The sequence below is a fragment of the Anomalospiza imberbis genome, chromosome 2 (assembly GCF_031753505.1).
Source record: "Anomalospiza imberbis isolate Cuckoo-Finch-1a 21T00152 chromosome 2, ASM3175350v1, whole genome shotgun sequence".
NCBI classification, from domain to species: domain Eukaryota; kingdom Metazoa; phylum Chordata; class Aves; order Passeriformes; family Viduidae; genus Anomalospiza; species Anomalospiza imberbis.
The window spans coordinates 11042343-11066637 of NC_089682.1; the positions used below are offsets into that span (position 1 = coordinate 11042343).

General features: G+C 35.8%; 1 protein-coding gene across 17 annotated transcripts in view; it reads left to right on the top strand.

The window, feature by feature from the left end:
- Window positions 1-24295, top strand: part of DMD (dystrophin) — a 1045484-nt gene that overhangs the window by 875367 nt on the left and 145822 nt on the right. For all 17 annotated transcript variants that reach the window (XM_068179791.1, XM_068179794.1, XM_068179795.1 and 14 more), the window contains one exon: window positions 8826-8972. In XM_068179791.1, coding sequence (XP_068035892.1) covers window positions 8826-8972 — 147 coding nt within the window. The remainder of the gene's footprint in view (window positions 1-8825; window positions 8973-24295) is intronic.

Here is a 24295-nt window from a genome sequence, read left to right on the forward strand (position 1 = left end):
CCTGTGGCTGTTCAAACACTGGCACAGGTTGCCTGGAGAAGTGGTGGACTCTTGATCACTGGAGATATTCAAAACCTGACTGGACACGATCCTGGGCAGCTGGCTCTGAGCAGAAGGGCTGAGCTAGATGATCTCAAGAGTTGCCTTCCAGCTTCAGCCAGTCTGTGATGACAGTTTAGAGTTTTGTGAGAATGAAAACATTTTTAGTGCATGCTTTTGCAATGATTTTCAGTAGGCATACAAACTTATTTAGAAACCATTATGCATTTAAACACTAATAACAGTAAGAAATTTGTGTTCTTGCTTCAGTTTTTGTACATGTCCAAGCTTGTGCAGTCTTAAAAAGTTTATTAAGAAGTGCAAAACATTTAATCCCTAAATATAGTTGCTAAAATATTTAGTCCTGTACAAAGACAAGATACAAACTGCCTAAATAGTAAATACCATTGCTGGAAAACTAGAGATGATTTTAAAATTATTTGTTTTTTTTTTTTTTCTTCCTTTATAAAAAGCTAAGAAAAATGTTTTAAATTCCTCATGTTTAGGCTTGTAAAAATGAACATTTGTGAAAGAGGATACTATCTACTGAGGTCTTGCATTTACTGTCTCTGGGGGAAACTAACATTGGGATCAACTTTAATTTCCAATATTGTGCTCTAAGCATAAACATAGTGTTCAAATCAAAGGCTGGTGTTGCTATAATTGCCAGTCCATAAAATTTGAGGAATAAAAGTCTAGAGATTATGCCAAATTGCCTTTAACATCTTATACAGGCATCGTGCCAGTTCCATCCACAACCAAATAGATAGAGACTCATTTCCAGAAGCTGGCACTGAACATTCAAATCATTTGATGCATTGGTGAAATGAACTTTAAAGTCTCTTTTAATTCTTGTTTGCAACAAGAGAAGGTTCTGCAGTATATGCACCGTGAGATTCATGGTCCCTCCGCCCATGAGTATGGGAAATACTAATGAGTCTTGATTTTTACTAGTGTGTTCAGGGTGACTCAGGACAATATAGCTGGGAAAAATATCACACAATAATGCTGGATTAATTGTCTATACATGGTCTCACATTGATTTTTTAAACCTATTTACAAGTCCAAGTGCTGTTAAGGAACACAAAGGATGGAATAACACCCAAAATGGGTCTGCTCCCTAGATATTTTTCACATACCAGGAATGTTGCAGGTAAGTAGGAGCTAATAGGAATACTGACTATTTTAAATCATAATTGTAAGGCTTAATAGCTTGTTTTAAGTTTCTTATTCAACAATTGCATACCAATTGCAAATAAATAATTATTAGATACTGTCTGTTTATTAAATACAATTTTTAATAATAACAATATAGCTAATATTTAATATAACAAATATAGCTAAACTCAATCTCAGTACTACTGAGGTGTGCATAAGGATATATGACTTTGTATGTGCATGCTGATATTTTCCTTTATTCAGTGTGGTGAATGCTAAGCAGCAATGATTTCATACTCAATACAGCTGCATAAATGCTGCTTGTTCTAACAAGACACTGTTGTGGACTACATCTAAACATACATGGTAGGTGTTTGGACCAGTAGGAATAAGGACAATAAATGTAAAAAAGCATTTTTAATGATCCCTTGGCATTTTTCAATAGCAGACAATAAAGAAAAAGCAGTCCTCATTTGAGTTTTTCTCTGTGCACAAGGAATACTTGATGTTCTGGGAATAGACTTCCTTTTCAGGGTGTATCTTCTAAATGGCTTAATGGGCTTTAGTCACCCTATTCCATTAACATCAGTGAGCTGGAAGTTACAGGCACTTGATTCAATTTTAATTGGACTCCTGAACTGTGTTTGGCTTGTCAGCCAGCAGTTGAGCATGTGGTTGAGGGAGAAAGGGTTAAGAAATAGAAAATATGCATTGTAGAGTCGGTGTTCCTTTCTGAACTTTATCATGAATTCAGCAACAAAAATTCCATGAAGCTAGAAAAACATTTAATATTGACTAAATAAATTAAAAGTATATGCTAAATCTTTTATATATGTATGTTTATATAAAGGAATATTTAAATATATTATATACATATATATGTAAGTATGTACAATTAGTATAAAATAGGTAATACTGATATTGAAATAAGCTTGTTTTCTGTGTTTTACTCTTCTGCTTGAATGACTAGTGAATTTTCTTTCAGTTTTTATGGAACCAATTTATGAATCCTAAAGGAAAAAGCAAACCTTTTCATGGCATTGACAAAACCCCTCCCCCTTTGGTGAATCTTTAAATAAAAAGACCTAGATTTTTTTTCCTCTCTTCTGAACATTGGGCAGCCTTCCAAAGCAAAATCAGTCTGTGTTAGGGTTCCTTAAATAAAAGATAGGATAAAAGCACCCACATGGCCTGTGAAATGTGGAAGAAAAGACATCTGAAAAAAACTCTAAGCATCAAATTTTCATAAATAGAGTTGATATTCTGGAAAGAGATGAGGGCTACATGGTGGTTCTTACTACCTTGGAATAGGATATCCAAAGCACAAACAAATTTAATGGAAAATATGCAGAAAATGTCTTGCAAATAATTTTGGGAGGCTTATCCTGCATCTTATAAAATATGTTAGAAACTGATCTGTAATTACAGACACTAGCCTAAAATCCTTTTGGAATTTAAGTTCTAGCACTAAATGGAAAATACATAAGAAAATCCAAGAGAATAACCAGTAGGGAAAAGATTTGGCTTGGTGCTGAGCACTGCAAGTTCAAAACGTTGCTATCATAATAGGGATCATTATGAACTAAAGGTCAGCAACTCTGCAGGGACAAAAATAACCCAAAAAACCCACTGCAGCATGGTTCAGTTTTCAGAAAGAAAGCTGCACACAAATGAGGAAACCTGCTGAAAAGGAACCAAAAGGACAAAGTGTGTGAAGGCAGCACAGAGGAACTGCATCCTGAGAACCAATCTATACCATCCAAATGGATTCAGAATGACCTGGAAAGATGGGGTGGTTAAATAAAATAATAAAGAAACCTATTTGAAGCAAAATGCAAAGAACAAATTGTCTTGATTAAGATCATTAAATCACCAGAACCAGATGGTTGTTTGGTCAACTGTTCTAATGGAAGTGTAAAATAGTTGTATTTATTAACAACGTTTTCTTATTTAAAATCAGGGGGGTTTAATGAGGAGTGATGAGGGACACACATGGTGATAATTTTCACAGTGTGCATGTAGTCAGACCTGTGGACCTCGAGACCAGGAAATCTGGGAAAGGATATTTTGTAGAAGAGAGACCAGTTTTGTAAAAGTAGGTGTGCCTTACATCTCCAACTGGGACTTTAAAGAAACACGAGCATAATGTTTAAGGGGCTATAGGCCATTTGCCATTTCTCAGGGGTTTTAAGGATGTCTTCCAGCAAAGAAACCAAGTTCCAGTGAGACAACAGAAAAGGTCTTCTGGTGGATAAATAACCAATTATTTGGTAATTTCCTGTAAAAGATGGAAAACAAACAGCACAGATCATTTTTCCCAAAGAGGAAGATGATGTGCTCCAGAAGGTCTACTCTGTTCAGCATGTACATAAATGAACTGGAAAGGAAAATTATTAATGCAGTGGCACATCTTGATGATACAAACCTATTGAAAGTGTTTAAGGTGAGGACAAACTGCAAGCTTTCCTCACAGTTATGGAAAGCCTTCACAGGACTGACTGCCAGCAAAGTACTGACTGACAGCAGACAAAACCAAAAGCTGATAAAACTCAAACAAAATGTAGAAAAAGCTATGCCAACTTTCTGTGTACAGTAATGATCTCTTTAGGCCTTTCAAACATTCCTTTAGCACCCATGAAAGAGGTCTTGGAATCATAACAGGAGTCTGTAAAAATATCACATCAGCACTCAGGACTGTTCAGGAAGCCAATGAAATGTAAGGAATTACTCATAATTAATGAAAAAACAGAAAATATCATGGTATAACAGACTAAGTAAAAGGTATCCAAGGACAGAATAAGTGATCTTGGAGTGGGGCTTGTCTTATTTTTTTGTCTTTTTTTTTCAGATAGCTGTCTCTGTGTGAGTTACTTGCCTAGGGTCCCTCTATAGTCAATAAAAATCTGCTCGTTTCTGTTGTTGCAATTCAGAATGTGATTCTTGTCATCCTATAGTAAAATCTTACATTATGTTCAACTCAAGAAGATGGGTTTGATTAGCTGTAGATATAAAGGCAACTCACCCAGATGTACATACCTTATAGATATGGGTAAATGTGGGTACATTTAATCAAATATATCTCAATCTTTGCATTTTAAGCAAAAGGAAGGAAAAAAACATTATGTAGATCTTGTACATCCTTACACAGTGCAAAGTCCACTAGGAATGGTTGATCTCTGTCTCTTATGAGCTAAGATTTAGGACACAAGTAGGTCTCCAGAAACAGGTTTAAAAAAACCCCAAAATTCTAATCTAAATGTTAAACTTACCATAGGATATTTTGGATCACAAAAGACTATGCTAGTTCAAAAATCAAGCGTATAATTCCTTGGAAAAGATTCAATCAAGATCTGTTTGACATAAAAATACAGCTTCTGGCTCCATAATCTCTGAGACTCAAGTTACTGAGCTGGAAGAGTGCAAGGGACAGGGGAGCTGATGCTTTCCCTTACTTTCTTTCTTAAAGAATTGTGTTGGCTGCTATCAGACAAGGGACTGGGCAAGATGAGCTTTTTGTCTGACTGATTATGGCCACTGTGTGCTCTCTAGACTTTCAGTATTTGTCTGGTTAGGATGCCTGTGGTATGTGTCTTCTAGAGTCCTTGCTCATTTTCCAAGGCATTTTGAAATATTTTCTAACAAGACTATACGGATCATTTAAAATCCAATCTACCACCTACAGTATCACAAACCACTGAAATTCTGTCTTGCATAAGGACAGTTATAATGAAGATAATTTGGGGCCGGTTGTCCTATCGCTGTTCATACTGTGAACTCATTTGCACTCTGAGCAATTTAATGGGTACATCTCCTTGTGATAGTAATACACTACTACTCACCATGTATTTTGGTTTTTAAATTATCAGCAATATAATTCTGTAATTTTTTTTTGATATAAGCTTGTTATATGCTTAGTACTCTCTATGCAGAAAGAAAAAAAAATAGAAAAAAATCAACCAGTCTTGTATAATACAAAATTATTATTAGAAATATAAATATTTCTGTAACACATTTCCAGTAAAAATTCTAAATTTCTTCTTCTACAGATGCTTAGCTCTAGAATCATGTATGCTGACTTATGGAATGACTGTCTGTGATAAACTATTGCTTAAAGAAGGCTTACAGTTGCTGACTTCTTAATAATACAAAGTCGTACTCCAAATCTTTCTGTGGTTATTTTTCTCTTTTCTGTCTACAGTTTTCTAATTGTAAGCTTATTGGCCTAATTAGATAGCTGTTCACTGACTAGCATTCCTTTTTTTGTTCTTGATGTTTATCATGTTTGGATTTGGCCAGCTAATAAAAACACAAGCAAAAATTCAGTCTTAGCAACAATAGAATACAGAATATTGAATTTAAAGGCAAAAGCTGTGGTATTTTGTGCATTAGAATATTATTATCACATTGCAAAAATCATTATCCTTGCAGCACAAAAAAATTAATTAGGACATTGATTGAAGAGAAGGCAGAAGATGAGTTTTCTTCTTCATTTCCATGTCTATTTCATTTCATTCGGTGTGGGTTGCTTCTGTGCCATAGCCTTTCTGGTCTGTAAAATAACATACAGTCAAAAAACATGCTGACTAATTATGAAAGATTTTCTCTTTCATTTTAATTTGGATATAATGGCTGTATGATTTACCTAATAATTAATGTCGTTGTTTAACTAAGACCAGTACTTTCAAGTCCAAAATGCAGATGCAAATAATTGGCCTGAAATCAGCCAGATATTTTAATATATGTTTAAAAACAATTGCCTGATAAGGCCTGTGTGCTTTGCCTAAGCAGTGATGTTTTTTTTCAATTAGAAACTTGATCCTAATCCCTTACAAATAATAGAAAATTGATTTGATTTAGTACAGGAACTGCATTAAAGTGCATTATAGTGTACAAACTGATCTTCCCATCTATTGATCAGTATTTATTCTATCATTCTATTTTTATTTTTTATATATATATATATATATATAGTGTGTGCATTGAATTTTTATTATATATTACCTTCATTATATATTTTCTGTTATATCTAAATATATACAAATGTATATCTATATTTTATGCAAAGTGGTCATTGGTGACACAAGATTGGGGGTGTTCTCTCATCTGGGAAACAAAGCAACACAGGAGGAACTGAGTTGATCATCTCAATTGTAAGCCACAGAGTCATGACCAGGCACCTTGGGCCATGATAGCAGATCACAGAAAAAAAGCAGTAAAACAACCATTTGTAAGTGAAGTTCCCAGATAGAGGTGTATATATTTTTTTCAGCCTTTGAGGCCTTTACTTTGCAACAACAAATGCCTACTTTTACAGCATGTTGTTTGTTCTCTGAACTCACTTGCTAACTAAAAAGTTCAGGGTAAGCACATATATAACTCTCTAGGGTAAAACGAAACGTGAGCTGTCTTCCTTTTCTTTGTATTTCAGACCTTGCTCAGCACTAAACCATAAATCAGCTCTCACCAATAATGTGAGTTCTACTCCAGTGGTATAAAACTGGTGAAATGGGGAAGTCAACTGTTATATCATTAACTTGATGTATGCATCTTCTCTCACATCGTGGCATTTGCATATTTCTCTGTACTTCCTCTACAAAATACACATCCCTTCGATGGTGTATTTTAAAGATAGATCATTAGAGTCATTCACTGTATGAGTACCACTTAAGCCAGTCTAACTCCTTATGTTGCAGGGTAATTTAACATAATTGATGGAACTCAAGTCCAGTTTTAAAAGATGTTTGAGTAACAATTTTTCAGTTATGTTTACCTTTAGTGCTCTTCATGGCATTCTGACGTCTATGAATGTCTCCATATTATTTACTCTTAAGGTTCACTGAGATACTGGATGGGCTTTTTTTTACCTTAGTTTGCATCATGTGTTGATGAAAAGATTACTAGTCAATAATTTCAAGCTATTTGATGAACTAAAATGAGATGCAGACCATATGTGGTTTATATTAAAAATGCTGAGAGAAAGGAGACATATAGCAGACTAATCTAACAAGTACATTATTCTGCCTTTGTGTGCAGACATCATATGGCAATAAAACATGATCCTGAGAATGACAGAATTTGTCCCTTAGAAATGACTCATTGTTACATTTTGACATACTTTATCTCATTAAAAATTCATAAATGTCTCCTTAGAAAAGATAGATATGGAGCAGTGGAAGATCTACATAGAGATTCCTCTCTTTGATAAAGTCATGGTGCCCTGAATTTATCTGAATGTACCCCGATACATCATGGAGACATCCTCATCAGGTTGTTGATTTAAAAAAAAAAATAAGTTTTTAACAGGCAGATTCTGGTTTTCACATACATTATTGAAATTACTAGCTAAACTGCTATGCTTTTATGCATAGTTTTAAAGGTTATATTAAAATAAACATTATTTTGTTTTTTCTTTTAAATATGAGTCATGTAAACCAGTTTGGGATGCATAGCATTTTTATCTTTTTTCTTCTCTTTTTTTTTTAATGGACTTCCCATTATTAACCTTTTTATTAGTAACACAGACAATACCCATGGTAAAATCATAGCCTTATTGGGGTCTGTCAAAGTTTCATCATTTTTCCATTTGTTGCATTTGGGAACAGCTGTCTTCCTCTGTTTTCCTGTGCTAAACTGTACTCATCATTCCCATCCACCCTAACTGAACATGTTAAACACATGTTTAACAAGTAAAGGATGAAACGGGAGAAAATTGTGCTCTGCAGTGCACCTCCCAGTGGGTGTGCTGGTTAGAAATTTGGCTAAACTGGGCAGAAGTGGCTGTGAAGGCTCCAAATTCACAGCATCTTCTGAAATGCCTTACACTTGAGACCAAAAATCCATATGAAGTTAAATAAACAGACAGGTAATTGAATCATGGCCGTATGCTCTTTCCTTTCAGCTTGGCGTGTAATATCTTTACATTACTAATCAGCTGGTAGCATGTGGGAATGCAGGACATCCCTCTGGCTGCCCTGGCTGTCTCGAGACCCTGGCAGGGGGCTCAGAGACCTTGGCACGAAGTCAAAAACACCTGTGGCTTCGATTTTAGCCTGTGGAAAAAACTGCCAACTTTGTATGAGGAATTACAAGCCACAAGGGTTTGAGTAGTGTGGTAGTTGAATTAATACAGGGTGAAAAAGTAGAATTTTGGGGCTTTTTAGAATGGGATTCAAGGGGACAAGATGGAGGGATTTGGGCATGTCCTGTCCTTCTTCTCCTTCTTCTTGCCCTTCATGTCTTGCTGTGATGGTGACACTTCTCTATTGGTTTAAGGTAGAGACACACTGTCCAACATAAATGATAGATGTTGGCACATTACTGTAAACATAGCACACGTAGTTTTTGGTATAAAATGTAAACGCCGCCCAAGAAGGCAGACAGAATGCCATGGCAGACTTGCTAGACAGAGCTCAGCAGGTCAGAGAAAGAATGTTATAGATAAGAGAAAATAAACAGCCTTGAGAAGCCGACCTTACGCATTCAGACTTCTCCTTTGGCTGCGCGAGCTGGGAAGCAAGGACTTTTACACTCTCAGGGTCACCTCGATCACCAGACCCCAAGAGTAGAAGAGCCCATAGTTTTTGAAGTTAGGGCTCATATTAATTTATATTTATATTTGATTCACGCAGGTTTATCGAGCAGAACTTGTTCCCCTGAAGGAAAAGGTGCATCACGTCAATGAGCTCGCTCACCGCTTCACTCCCCCCGACATTCAACTCTCCCAGTACAATCTCAGCTGTGTGGAAGACCTAAACACAAGGTGGAAGGTGCTGCAGGTATATTTCGCATGAATTCTTTATTTATGCTGCATTTAAGTAAATATTCCTATTTCTCTGTGCTTTGTTCCCTGTGGGACAGCACCAAAGGTGTACGAAGGAATGAAAGATGAGAAAGCCCAAGAAAATGTTTTGTTGTTACCATTCATAAATGCATTAGACAGAGGCCCAACCTGATAAGTGTTGATGCTTTAAAAATATAAAGGGCAAGCCACATGTTTTGCACACATTTCAAAGATAATACGTTCTCTTCCACAGAGCTCGGGAAACATTGTGAACAATTCACTTTCACTGTAAATTATTGCTTTGATTTATCAAATCAGATATTTGGAAAATAAATTTTTCATCTTCTCTGAAGATACTTGGAAGACAGTATGTCAGGGTGAGATGTTATTGCTGATAGAACAGATAGTTAATTGAAATATTATGGTATACTGTCTTTTTTCATATTTACTTAAATGTCATCTGGAAGATACAGAGAGTAAGGTGAAAGCACTCCAGTAAATTTTTAACCACATCCTGAGGGGAAAAGACATAAGTAACTTTGAAAGGTTATGATATACTAAAGGCCAAGTTGTGACCCTTGGAAAGAGGAAAGACACATCTGTTCCTATAATATAATTTTTCTACTTAAAAGAGAGCAGGGTTTGAAATGTATTGAGAGGCAGAGCTCATGTTTTTAGAAGAGAATAAAATAGCATAGACTAGAATAGAATAGATCAATTGGAACTAATATATAATTATTTAGACCAAATGCTCTTCATGCAAGATCTGCAGGACACTCACATCCAATGGTGCTTTTTAGAATATTATGTATTTTTCCATCTTAGGGCTAGACATTTTTATGTATGACTAGCACTCCAGTTAGATATAATACCCTTTATAGAAAACTGAAATTTTTACCATGTAATAGGATAAGCAGAAATGAAAATAGTTTTTGTTTCATGCAAAACCATTCTCCTTCTAAGGTATGTTCTTGCTGTTTGTTTCTGGTTTTACAGTTGTCCAGTATGTTTCTTTTTCATTCTGGTGGTTTTTTGGTTTTTTTTTAATTTATTTATTAATTGCCTTTCTTATGCTAATGTCACCTAAAATAGCGACTTTAGTCTTTTCATATTTTTTTTAATATATATTTCAGCTTATTTTCATGTGTCTTTCTTTTACACTGGTTGTGTTTTCTCTCAGGCTTCTCTTAATTCTTATTTTCAAAATTGGAATTTTCTGTGTTCCTACTCTTCTCTGTCTTTCCCCATCTTCCTTCCCTTATTTCTTTTTGGATTTTTTTCTGTATTCCCCTTGTTTCTTTTCTTAGTTTACTTCTCTTTTTCTCCCTCCTTAAAGGTTAGATCTCTCTCTCTCCCCTTGCCATATTCCTAATGGGGAAAATATTTCTTATCCATGTACCCCATTTCTTAGAAAATATCACTGTAGAAAAATCATAAAACAGAGAGATCTGTGCTATTGCTTGCCAGAAATATACCCATCCATGGTTAAGTGTAGGAAAAGTGCATAAAGACATAAAATGTATCACATCTGAAACATGTTGTAAAGGAGGTAATCATGTCTCACTTGTTTTTTTATTAACACTTGAAACTTACATAATATTAGAGGAGGAAATGTATCATCTTAAGCCAAATCGTAGAGATTTTATATTATATTCACTTTATATTCATAAGAATAAGGCCAACCATAGTAATTTGCAGTATTACACAGTGGTTCTACAGTGAGATTAGTGCTGTTAGTGAATAGAATCAAATATTACTCCAGAATCTTCACGGAACTTCATTTGTATTTTTGCAGTAAGGCACGTTTACCATTAATTTGCCTGGTTTGTATTCAATTTTAGTGAATATACTCTTGAGTCTAACTGGTACAGAAATGTACAGAAAGCACTCAACCACTCACATACTCAGCCAGTCCTGGTTTTGAACTGTTGTCTGGAGTGCATTTCATTAATGAAAGCTGACACACTCAGCTCAGTCACTGAAAACTCTGTCATCTTCTGTGGACTTTGAGTAGCTTCATGCCTTTAATGGAACAGTTTTGAGGAAAATATGCTGTTTATTTTTTTATTTTTCTTAAACATTATAGGAGATTAAATCTTTCCAAGGAGCTACTTGTTAGGAATTTCACAAAGTGCTCTCATGTGTGCTTCAAACAGTGTATGTAATGAGTTCCTCCTAGGGTAGAACATGTCTTGCAAACCCTTGCTTGCTTCCAGTTGACATTTAGGGAGCCAGGAATCCCCTAAAATTGGTGGGAGTTATATCCATTTCACTAAGTCAGAGATCTGGTTGGTGTAATGCTGGTCAAAGGGCAAAGCTCCTGACATGCAAAAGAATTTACAAGTATCCCACAGAGAAGATAGCTTTCAGTTATCAAGAAAGATTTTTTTTTAAATCAAACTTTGTTTGCTTTCATTTAGAATAGTACCTTTAATAAGCTGAAAAATACAGTAAGAACTGTGTTTCATCAAAAAATGTATCTATTGAGATATTTTGCTATGGTATTTATACTCTAGTGCTTTTACTTTTCAAGGTTGGTAGTTTGTGAGTGGTTGTCTTTGAGCACATCAAAAACCTAAATCAGCCCAAGGTGTTTTCCAGTCTAAACTCTTCTATAATTCCATGATTTATATCCATATACATAATGATTGTCAAGAAGCATAAACCCTAATTTCAGTATAATTCCTAACTCCTCAGCTCATCTTGCACCAGTAGCAAAGATTCTGCAGTATATGGGGATTTGAAAATTGTCGTGGTGCAAAAAACATGCTGTCATTTGTTAGAAGGTCCAGCCACAGCTATTATTCTGTTCCCTTGAAGAGCACTCTGCTTGCAGAAGCTGTGAAGAGCCAGCAGGCTTTTAGTACCCTGCAGGCAGTTATCTGAAGTCATATCATCATTTTATTTGTATTCTGCTGAGGACAGGCTCTTTACTGAGCTGCATCATGCACACTAGTGTAATAAGTGTTGCTGCAATGAGTTATTTCAAAAAACAGCTTCTTCTGTGTGCTTCACAAATATTAGCTGATTCTTTCAATCTGTGGTGAGAAATATGAATGAATCTTACCATCTGTATTTCCAGAGGTACTAATATCAAGGATATAAAAGCCAAAAAGGAAATCCCTTCTCCCCTGAAATCAGTGTAAAATTGTCACTATGCATCAAAGTCTTGCTGGCCAGTGAATCTGTAAAGAGATGAGTCACAGACATTCTGGGCAGCCGTCCTGAGCTCACACCTTGCTTTTTATAGGGGTTGGACACCAAGACAAGGAAGCTGCAGCAAGATATAAGCTGAAATCAGCAGTGACCTATTGTAGCAGGTTTTAGGTTTGGACTTTTTTAAATTTTACTTCACCTTCTTTCATGCCTTCTCCAAGAAAAACATCCTGTAAAAAAAATGAGATAACAACAAAAATACCTATGTAAAAGAAATGTCTTCTTAGGTCTCTTGCAGTTGAGTTGAACCAAGTTTACTTTTTTAAATTGTATGTAGTGATGGTTCCAGGAAGTAAACTTCATGTCTAAACCATGGAATTAAAATCTGAAAGTGATGAAGTATATTCTCTCATATCATTTTTCTTAGAGAAAATGAAAAACCTCTCTTGCTTTACAGTTCAGTCGTCCAATTGGTAGTGCACAGTATCATTGTACACGAAAGCTCTAATTCCATATTTACACTGAATATTTGTCTTATATTGTTCTATATCTTAAATTACAATTAGAGTTATTTCTTATTAAACAGTGAGTGTAAACTGGGGTTAAAGTTGATAGATTTAGATGATGCAACAGTAGCAGGAAAGATGTTTCTTCCTCTGTATGAGACAGAGAATGTCATGTCTAAATGAATGGATGATATAAAAGGCTGTTATATTTTTATATTTATATATTATTACCTTTCTGTTACCTTAGCAGTTTCTCGTTCCATTGTGATTTTTCATTAATTTTAATAACTAGTTTGTTTCTATTTATTTGGTTTTTCCTCCTTTTTAAGTTAGATTTTGACTTATGTAATCTGTTAGTAGCTGAAAAAAAAAGGGAGACAACTTTACTAAATATATGGAGCCAAAATTCTAGCTCAGTTAGAATTATTGTAGTTAAGTCACTACTAAAATCATGGTGCTTTTCGACCTTGAAATTTGAAATTATTTTGCAGTTGCAGACTTCATCTTCCCAGCAGAGGGAGATTTTGATCCTTTTTGGAAGCTGAGTTTTCCCATCAGACTACTTAGTTAAAATGTTGGTTTGTATGTTCCATGAGAACAGGAACTTCTGCCAAAACCACAATTATTACAGCTCTTTAATGGTCTCTTATTTTTTTAATTGGCTATGCCAGTTGGCTGCAGAAGTCATAGACCCAAGCATTTTTCTTCATTTCTGTTAGGTTGAGTCTCAGATTTTCTCAATGTTTGTCTGCAAAATTATGCATATAGAATTCATTTTGCAGTGATTTGTTCTTTAGAAATCCAATTTATTTATTTCTGTAAGTTAGTGAAGGAAGGCCAGCTGTCAGGATTGGGATTCAATTCTATTAATGCAATGTGTCAAAAATTGGAAATACTCCTTCCTAAATTAGGAGGACACCTTCATTGTGACATCTTTAGGGCAGTCAATGAAAGAAGTGTGTAAACATAAACAGGAATGGTTATCATCCACAGACATGACAGAAGGAAAACTAATAAAACCTTACTAAATTTATTATATGTATGATGAATTTCACTTTGCTGGAAATTGCAAATGCCTTAGTCATATTTTGTAAAGGAGGAACATTCATTTTGAGAGTTTTGTTATCCTCTTTCGTCTTCCTTTACTCTGAAATTTTGGCCTCTCAGAAGATGTTTTGAAGAACCATGCAGAAGAATAGCAATTTACCCTACTATATATCCTCATTACTATATGCATCTGTAGCTTTCTTTCAATGTATTTTTTTGTTTCTTATAAATGTGTGTCAGTGCAGGAGATTATAAAAGCTGAGATATGCTGTTTATATGTGAAAAGAAAAGCAGCTAAAATTGATCAAAAGTAAGGAGATATGTTACACGTGCATCTTGAATTTAGCGCTCTCTTGTAAAACCTTTGCATATACAATATATTCTGTAAGATCTCCCATTTATCTATTTGATGGATAGATGATAGGAAAAGATGGGCATATTAGTTGAAATATGGAAGTCTCATTTCCTTATAAAGGAAGACTTGAACAATTTACTTCCACCTGTCAGCAGTTATAGATTATGTTTGGCAGCACACATCCATATGATTCATACCAGACTATATTTAGGATACTCAGGAAAACAGAGGTTATGATACTATTGAGAATATATTCACTGGAAACCAACATCCACTAGTTCTGTGGGGTTTTAGTCAAGTAGTTTTATCTAAACCATCCAGTTTGTAGCTCTTTAACTTATTTACCAACCACCACTGAAGCTGCGTTCTTTAGTGTTCATGATCTGAAATACCTGATCATCTCAAAACCATTATTTGAAATAATTTCTGTAGAAGTCCCTTTGATAAGGAGTGTGGAAGTTACATTTGAAGAATTAAAGCTCTGAGTTTCAGTCCTATCTGTATAGTGTAGATCACAGGAGTTAGAAGCTTTTACCTTGGATTCCAAAATTGCCCAGATAGCTTTGGGGTTTTTCTTGCACAAATTGAAAGAATATGGCCTGATTTTTTTCAACACCTTTTTAGGTGTGTGACCTGATTCCAATCAGCTATGTTTAGGCTGCTCATTATGGAAAATTAGGGTTGTTTAAGGTAAGAATGTGTGAGAGGAAACAGCTGGGAAGTGCAGAAGGTTAGCAGCAGTCATTAGTGAAAGCAAACAAGGACTAAACAAAAATGAACCTTGCAATTATAAGTCAATCTCCACTCCTAGCTTCCACTCCACAGGCCCTTTTCCTTCCCAAAATGTTATCAACTGTCACAGCTCATAATTTGCAAGTTAGATTTTGCTAAAGCAATAGGAGAGTTCAGGAGGCTGTAGGTCGGGCAGGGCAGGATGCAGGGTCAGCTGTCTGCTGGCACCAGATGGATCTTTGACATTTGTGGTTCCGCTCCATCCCCTGGAGGGGACATGTGCTGCTGGCACTCATCCTCTGACACTCATCCTCTGACACACATTCCCTGACACATCCTCTGACACTCATCCTCTGACACATCCTCTGACACATCCTGTGACCCATCCTATGACACACATCCTCTGACACACATCCTGTGACACACTTCCTCTCACACACATTCTCTGACACACTTCCTATGACACACATCCTCTGACACATCCTGTGACACATCCTATGTCACACATCCTATGTCACACTTCCTATGTCACACATCCTCTGACACACTTCCTCTGACACACTTCCTCTGCCAGTTTGCGCCCGCCCAGTTTGAAGCGAGCTTGGAGCAGACGTACAAAGTTTGCTTTGAACGTGGTGGAACATGTTTGTGGCAGATAGAGCCTTCACTGAATTTAAGAGCTGCCCAGTAAAGGCTCCCTAATGTGATTTTCAGAGGCTTGTAACTCAATGAAATCATAATGAATACCCTTGGATTGAAAGCAATATAAAACCCCTTAGACTCCAAGTGCCAGTGCCAAAGTATTGTTAAAGGTTTTTAGAGGGAGAATGTAAAACTGGCAAAACATATTTCTCTTTCTCCCCATTTTCACTAATCTCTTCTTCTGAAATGATATGATTTTTTTACAAGAATCTTCATTTGAAGTGATTAAAAGCCCAAGGAAAAGAAATAATGCGCACATTTCGAGTGCAGAAGGTTAATGTTAGCCTTTTTTATTTCTTTGTTGAGTCATTTTGTCTCTTTCTGACATATCAATTATGTGTTATATCAGTGCAGATAGTTTTATGTCAGGCTACTTTCAGGTTACAGAAAGCTTTTGCAGTCTTTAAGGTAGGTAGTATTTTGTGCTCTGTTTTTTATATCTTTTTGATTCATTGAGACTAAGTAGGATTTTTTTTCTGTTTTAGAAGTACTGTTAATAATAGAATTTAAAATACTAAAAGTGTCAGTGGCATTAAGTTGTGACACAGATTTGAAACCAGCCTTTATGGAAGATTATGTGTGTCATTTTAAAAATATTTTCACAAGGTGCTCTCTAAAGTTGCCACTGCAGTTTTCAACATGGTTGGAGTAAAGCTGAATGTTGTACCCTTGTATAAAACTATGAGCAGTATGGAAGTGATGTAATGGTATGTTTGCTGTAGAGAAGAGCATTTTATAATTAAAATAGCTCAAACCCTCTTATATGTTGTGTGTGCAAAATCTTCTATAGAGTCCTTCCTAATATGGATCTACCCAGCACAACAGAGGCAGAAGGTGTTATTTCAAGATGCTTATCTTGTGGATCATCTAAGCTGTTCAGCTCTTGTGCTTGTTGTTAGTTTATAAAACACTGATACTGCAATAAACTTTAGAAATATACCCACTGGTTACAGAACAAATATAGCATGGATTACAGTTGCTGACCCAGAGTTTACAATTTCAGGTTTTATTATTATTCATTTTTTGTTTTTTTGTACCTGGAAAGATCAACATCCAATTCTTGTTTGTGGAAATGAATTCTTTAGGGTATGACATTTTTGGGGGGAGCTTCAAGTATGGAGGTTGAAGACTCAGTTAGTTTTTCTCTTCCATTTTACTCAGGTGTTCAAAGTTGTTTCTCTACCAGAGTTCAGTTTTAAACCAAAATTAATTAGCATTAATCAATCCAGAAAAATAATCCTAAGGTTACATCTGTAGGTCGCATATTCATTTTGTTGGATGTTTTCACTTTCATTCCTCTGATTTCTCATAGCATCCTCAAGTGTTTCTTTCCTTTCAGTACCCTCATTATGATTCTTTCATCTGTAAAAACAAACAGTTCTGTCCTAATTAATTAGTTGACACATAGCTGATTATAGAGTGCTGTTTCAATGTAGTGATTTTTGGGATATTCAGAAGAAATAGAAGATTGTGTTTTCCATAAAATGGCTTTGTGCTTTTTGTATATCCAAGCATTACAGTTCCTTATCTCAAAACATCACATTTCAAATCCTGAGTTGATTTTGTCTATACTTTTGCCAGCCAGAAAACTAAGATAACTGAATTAGGGTTGCATATCAGTTGTCATAGCTACCTGCAATATATCTCTGAATCTGCCTAGGTTTACCACTAATGAGAAAGGGGTTACATTTTTCTCATAAAGCCTCCATAAGTTTATTCAGCTGTAAATGACCTGTGAAATATTGTCAGACTGGTATAGTCTGTTGCAGAAATCGAGTGAGCTTCCTCTTTTTAAAAGTCAGGATTTAATCCTTTTTTCTTCACCAGTGAATAGGAGGTCAGCTCCCATCAAATAAAGTTTCAGAAAGACAGAGGCAAATCCAATTTTATGATCACCACTTTTCTGTCTCAACACTGTGCCCCCACATCGTTAGACTGTGCTCAGTAGTTCCCACAGCTGATGGGATAAGCCTGTGATGTTGAACAGTGCTAGGTCATGCTGATTATTTCAGCTTTGCCAATGACACTCTATGTAATTTTTTTTCAAATTATTTTAACCATCTTGTGCATGAATTTACGTGTTTTCAGGTGTGTCCATTTATGGATCAGAACAACATTTATAAAATATAGCTGAATTATAATGACATTATGCTGAGTTGGTGTAAGTTTTACTGATAGTTTTTACTTTTAGTTTAATGTAGTTCTGATAGTTACATAGTTCAAAGATCTGTCCCATTCCCTAGAAAAGGGGGCTAGAAAAACAACCTCTCTTTCATGTACATTTGTGTTAATAAGTATTTATCCTTACACAGGCCAAGGCCCCTGAATCAGATAATAGTGTCTTTGTGATGTGAGCTACACTGCAGTGCTGGACACAACCTATGATCTTGTATTATTCAGCATGTTCATGGAAAGCATGTTTACCATCGATGTTGTAAAATCTGCTTCTGTTAGTCTGTGAACTGCAGAAAACAAATCACAGAGTGCTTAACATAACATTTACGTGCTGCTGTGGGTGCTCAGGGCTAGCACTGTGAAATGAGAGCTGCCACTGCACACTTTACTCTGGTATGCTGGAACTTAAGCCCCCATGGACCGCTGGCTTTGGCCGCTCTGCCATCCCTCCCAGCTGGGCTGACTGCATCCCTGCTGAGCCTGCTCAGCTCAGATATCCTCGGGTGACCCAGCAGAAACAGTTGTGCCTTTTTCTGCCAGAAAAATACCCAACACCTTTATTGTACAGTAGATCGAAGAACACCTAGGAAAGATGTAAAAGTTGAAAGAAAAAAAAGCCTTATTTGCTGTCTTTAGGAAGCAAAACAATTCTTAAATCTTTAGACAGGAGATCTCACTTGTTCCTGATCCTTCTAGCACTTTGGAGGGACAGTCCCAAAAAGACGTATTCACAGTTGTACATAAAGTAGATTTCTTGAGTTCTTGTGTTATTTTACTTACATGATCAGTATATTCACACAGCTTAGAGATACTGTATTTCACTGTCTTGCTCATATTCAGATAGGCTCTAACTTGCCAGAGATTTGTAATTTTTTTTTTTTTTTCTGAATGAGACTATAAGTAACAGATGTTTGTTTTTGGCTCCATTTCTACATTCTTTGAAAGCTGGAGAATTAAATTGCTGACATTCAGACAACACTAATTCACATATCCAGGGAGCCTAATTTGCCATCCCTGAGATTCTGATTCCTGGTGTTCATGGATTTAAAAACCATTTCAATGACACAATATAAGAATAGGCTGGGGAGTTTCAATAGTATGCTCCTGCTGAACATAATCACATTTTATAAACATCTGTGTCATTACTGCTGTGATTCATCTCTAAGCTGTATACAGCTGTGTTTGCAGTTTCAATTAACAATCCTCTAATTTCATATCCATCTCATGTTGCTAATTTAGTTAATTTATTCATAATTAAGAGTATTCTATTTTCTACGAAGGTTTGTTGAGCTTAATGCATTATAAAAAATTAAAAAAAAACCTAAGGCTGAGGCATTTTGAGTCTTTCAAAGTCACATCAGAACAAAAATGCCATTAATGTACCTAAAGGGGAAGACATGATATAAGGGACATTTTTTTCTTTTCTCAGTGTGGAATGAAAAGCCTTTAGAAGATATTGGCTTTGTGTTTGAAAGCAAAGGACAGTATGAATGTCCTCTTTTCTCCTTTTTTCCCTTTTCCCTTTTGCCCAAAATCTAATGTAATTCTATGGTTTAAACTAATACAGTTGGTTTTAATATGTAAAAAAACCCAATATCTCTAAAAAGGGTGTTAACAAGAGGAGGTATGTGGAAGACATGAATCATCCTACTTCATGCATTTTTGTTCTCTAACATTTCTATTTTAGATTACAACGTATTTAAAAAGACCCGTGTGATTAAGAACTGTAAGATAACTTTAAAAAATTAAGCTTGACACACACTCAGGTGGAAGAAAAGGACTGTCTAAGCATTTATCAAAATAAATGTTTGCATTCTTAGAAACCTTTTTTGGATATCAGTACAAGACTATTGTGTGAAAAATGGGTTATATATCCTAGAAACAAATCTTCTCCAGTTGTCCACAGTCTAATGATGTTCTACATTTTTTCCAGGTTTGGTTACAACTCTCCAATACTGTGTAAATACAGAGATACTGTCTTCTCTGTTATCTTCACAAGCCCCACAGGGATACTTACTCCAGGAAGTGTCTACAATATTAAAGGAGTTGTATGTATAAATGGGTCTCATAAAAAAAAAAAAAAACTAGAAAAGTAAAAAAGCCCTCCTCTTTAGCATGAAGGGTATTTTGATATTTGTGTGTTAGTGGCAAGGTGAGCAGAGTACTCAAAGTTCAGCAGCCCTTTCTAGAAAAAGAAAAGAGGGAGAAATACAGGACAGTCTTCCTCCTTCAAAAAAGGCAAATAGTTGTTTGAGATAAGTACTAGTGTGAGTATTGCTATAATTTGAAGTAAACAGAGGGAAGTTGTATGGAAAACATTGAAATAGTGTGATCAATATGTCTCAAGAAGAGCTGCAGGTTTTTAATGACAGCTGCTGAATCCTTTATAGCTGAAAATCACAGTTGTCTGCTGCATTTTCCTTTAATCTTCCCCTGCCTACAATCTCCTTGATGCTCTTTTTAGTTTCTCTTATTGCTCTTTCTCTTCAGGAAGATTCCTTTCTTCCTCTTCATATAAGCTTCTCCTTGTCTGTCATACCATCTACAATCATAACACTATTTATTAAGAAAAGGCTAGGAAGAAAATCATTAAACAAATAAATAGAGAGCACAGCAAGGAACTTTATAATCTGAAATTAGAAGAAATTAGAGGGATAGAGAGAGGAAAAGTGTAATGTAGGGTGAGGTAGGCTTTTTGTCCTGGCAGTTGTATGAATCACAACCTTTTCTTTTTCCAAGAAATCTCTTAATATCAAAGTTAGTGAGAGATGCAGTCATGGTCTAGGCAGACCTCTAAAGCCCTTCAAAGCAGACAGTCTCATAATGATATTTTCTTCTACTTGTCAACTGTTAATGCTGAAATGCAATATTCTGAAGACAATAAAAGTTTGAACCATTTCAACCTTTTAGCTGCACACTCTGTGTGTTTAGCAAATAGAATGACAGTTGCTTGCTGTACAAATTCCAGGCCACCCCACCTTTTTCTGATTAAAATGGTGATTAGGGTTAAAGGAGATTATAGCAATTTGCCAGGGTCCTGTTCTGCTGCAAGCTCAAGGTAAAAGGGTGATTCAAGTGCCTGCAGAAAGATAGATTATCACTGGTTGTTCAATTTCCAAGCTTCTCTGGATTTTTACACTCTTCGTGTAGATTCTCCAGATTTTACTATGCAAGAAAGGAAACATATTCATTTTTGATACACAAAAAAAAAAAAAGTTAATGGTTTTTTTCCCCTCTAAGGAGAGATAGGTATTCAAAAAGGAGCGAGTAGGTCTTTTAAATTTTATTTTATTAGTATAATATTCTGGACGTTTGTTGCTTTTTCTTTTCCTTTTTCTTACTTTACATAAAATGACAGGGCAATTGTATCTTGTATTTCAGATGCTAAGTTTAAACCCTGTGGAAGTCTGTAAACCTATGTGAATTCATATTTTAAAGAGAATTGCATGTGATTTTCTTATTTATTTAGAGAGACAAGTATTTGGACCTTGAACCGCCTTCCTGCTTAAATTAAGTTTTTCAGATAAAGGTTTGGGGGTTCAATTCTAAATCTTCAATTCCATTACATTAGACATGGGTTTCCCATCTGTGTTTTTCCCAAAAAAAGATTTTATGCATGGCATATTGTGAAAAATATGGTCAATGTTTATCTTCCGCATATTTTTGCTGGCAGAGAGAAAACAAATACCTGTCATGAAACTGTTGGCACATTTTTGTGTGTTTCATCTTTGTGCCTTTAACATTGGAGGATAATTTTATTTTTGCATGCTCTCAGAACTCCTGGGGGATGTGCCCATGCAGGGGTAACGTGGCTACCATGAGTGTTGGGTTCCTGTGCTCACACTTGCTGCCACACAGAGTAGGCTGTTGAAATGACCAGCTCCCAGTTTGAGTTCTGGCTGCCCACATTGGCTTAGTCATCATTTGTTTTGCTACCACATATGCCTGTTTTAATAGAAAAATCACTATTATTTGCAATAAATAATAGACTTGAACTGTATTGCAGTTAATATTCTCCCCCCCTCCAAGAGCAACTTTTCAAAGACTGCTCTCTGATCTTAAGTAATGCATTGAAAAGCCTCCCATCTGTCTGAACATCTCTTTCTCTGGATCAGCCAACACCTAAAATGTTTATGTTTTATGTTTACTTGTTATCTAAAACCAGTGTGGTGATTTTGAGTCATCGTCACCTGGAAAATAAATCTGCATTTAACTAACCAAAAAAACAAACTAGCCTGGGACTGAGCAAGAAAAAAACCATCAGAAAGGAAAGGACATCATTCAGGCTACCAGAAGACCTGAGATTTTCCAGTTATGAAAAAGCAGTTTTTCCCTCTGAGAGGATGCCCACATCTGCTACTGGATGTAGGTGCAATAAGTGCTGTGTGCTTTACCTGTGCTGGTCCTGCTCACTTCAATGGAAGACACATAAAGTCAGCAGGATTTATCTCCCTGGCTCCTGGTCATGTCAATCTCTTACCCTCCACTTGTGGAAAATCTTCAAAGGATCTTGGCCTGTTACACTACACAAAAAACTCTGTGCAGACTTGAAAACCAAGATTTGTTTCTGAGGGGTTTTTATGTGCTGTCTTCCCACTCTGATGACTGTATAAATCCCATTAAAGCAGCAGCCTTTCAAACTACTTCAGCAAGTTTTGGTTGTGGATTTTCTTTCTTTCTTTTTTGAGTATTCAGATGCATAGGTGAACTTCTAGAGTTTTAATTATATCTGTATCTGATGAGTTGCAGCAATGTAAAAGGAGTATGGGTGAGATTCAATTTTAGATTGCAGCTTAATTAACTGTATTTGTAAAAACCAGTGCAGCTTTAATTAAATTTCTCAACATTAATTTAGTTATTTAATTGAAAATTTGTTGGGATAGTCCTTACAATTTATAACTCTTTCTGTATGGGAATCTTAAATAACAGATCATAACAACTAAAAATAAACCCCAAACTGTATTTAAGTTTTTGCTAGATTTCTAGTGGCTTTTTGCAAATAGCAGAAAGGTTTGGGGTTTTTTTCCTCCTAAATATTTATTCTGGTTCATGGATTGGACACCTGGACATCTGATTGGACAACCTGCAAGTGGTGATTGAAGATGTATTTTTCTCTTCTCATGTGTGTTGGGGTTGGTTTGTTTTTATCCCATGTCAACTGTTGTCCCTTTTTCAATGCCATATCAGTGCTGGATTGTGCTACTACAAAGCTACCCCTTGCAAGACTTTCCAGGTTTGGAGTGAGTTGTGACGCACAGGGAAAGTTGTCTGAGTTGTGGACTGCAAAATTCCATGCTGTCAGAGATGTAAGAAGTAGGGGAGCAGGTCCAGAGGTGGGAGCAGGAGTCAAAGACACTTCAATGCTTGTGTAGCCTTCCATGGGCACCTGCACATTTCCAGCACAGCCTGTGGCTGCTCTCCAGTTTCCCCCTCCCCTAGGAGAGATGTGGGGAGACAAAGAGAGGCTGGAACACTGCACATGTCCTTGGGGGAGGTGCAGATATTTAAATAAAACCTTGTACTGTGCATCTTCTCTCATGAGATGAAGTCGTGAGAAAAGGTTAACCATTTCTTTTCACAGTAAGACTCCATTAACCTGAAGCAGAAATATATCTGTTCCAATAAACATTACATGAAAATTAGAAGTTATTTCAACTTGTGTTCCATATCTGAATGTAGACCAATGATCACAATCTTTCAGTGACAGCACTTTGAATTTCAAATAGTATCTGCTTTCCTCTACTTGAAACTATTCCCACTGCCCTACATTTCCCTTAAAATTCAAAAATTAATTTCACTTATACTTTGCCAAAGAGACTGTTCCTTCCCAACACTTATTGCATACATCAGTTGCATAAATGGTAACTTTACGTCCTTCTAGTGCAACTGGATATTTTCATTGATTTTTCTCATCTGATTCATTAGAATCCCTTCTTTTTTTTTTTTTTTTCTGTAATGCACTGTCTAATCTGTAAAACAGAACAGAAGAGGACTTTGTGTCCTTCCTGTGTCATATCTGTCAGGTTACATATTTGAGACAGAATACAATCCTACTTGCTTCCTTTCTTTGAGGTGCCTTTCTTTCTGAGTTTATTTCATTCTGTTTTGTTGTGGTACAATAGGTTGCTTGAAGAGCAGTTTGACTTGTATCTATTCTTTAATTATTCAGTGAAATGAGCAGAAAGAGTGAAAATTTCCATGAAGACATAGAGTAATACATAAATCAGGAAGTTGATTAGGATGTAAGTCTTATGAATTCATGAGCCATTTTTCCCAATATTAGGAAGTGCTTCTAAATGAACCAAAATAACTTGTTCACAAGAAAGTCTGAAATAATGAACAAAATTTTTATGATCTCAGCCTACTTGGCCAACTTATAAAATGGGTGGTGGTGATTCTGGGATGGTTGCTGTAGTTGTAGTGTCTTTGATAGCTGATGTAATGTCTGCAGACTGTTAGAGCCATAAAATTACAAATCCAGAAACTGGTGACAATTATTCTCCTTCCTAAAATTTAATGCACTTATTTTAAAGGCTGTTTGCTCTAACAAAGAGTTCACATTCTAATATTTTATATTGCCCAGTTGATATAGAACATGTATATATATATATATATATATATATATATATATATATATATTTATAT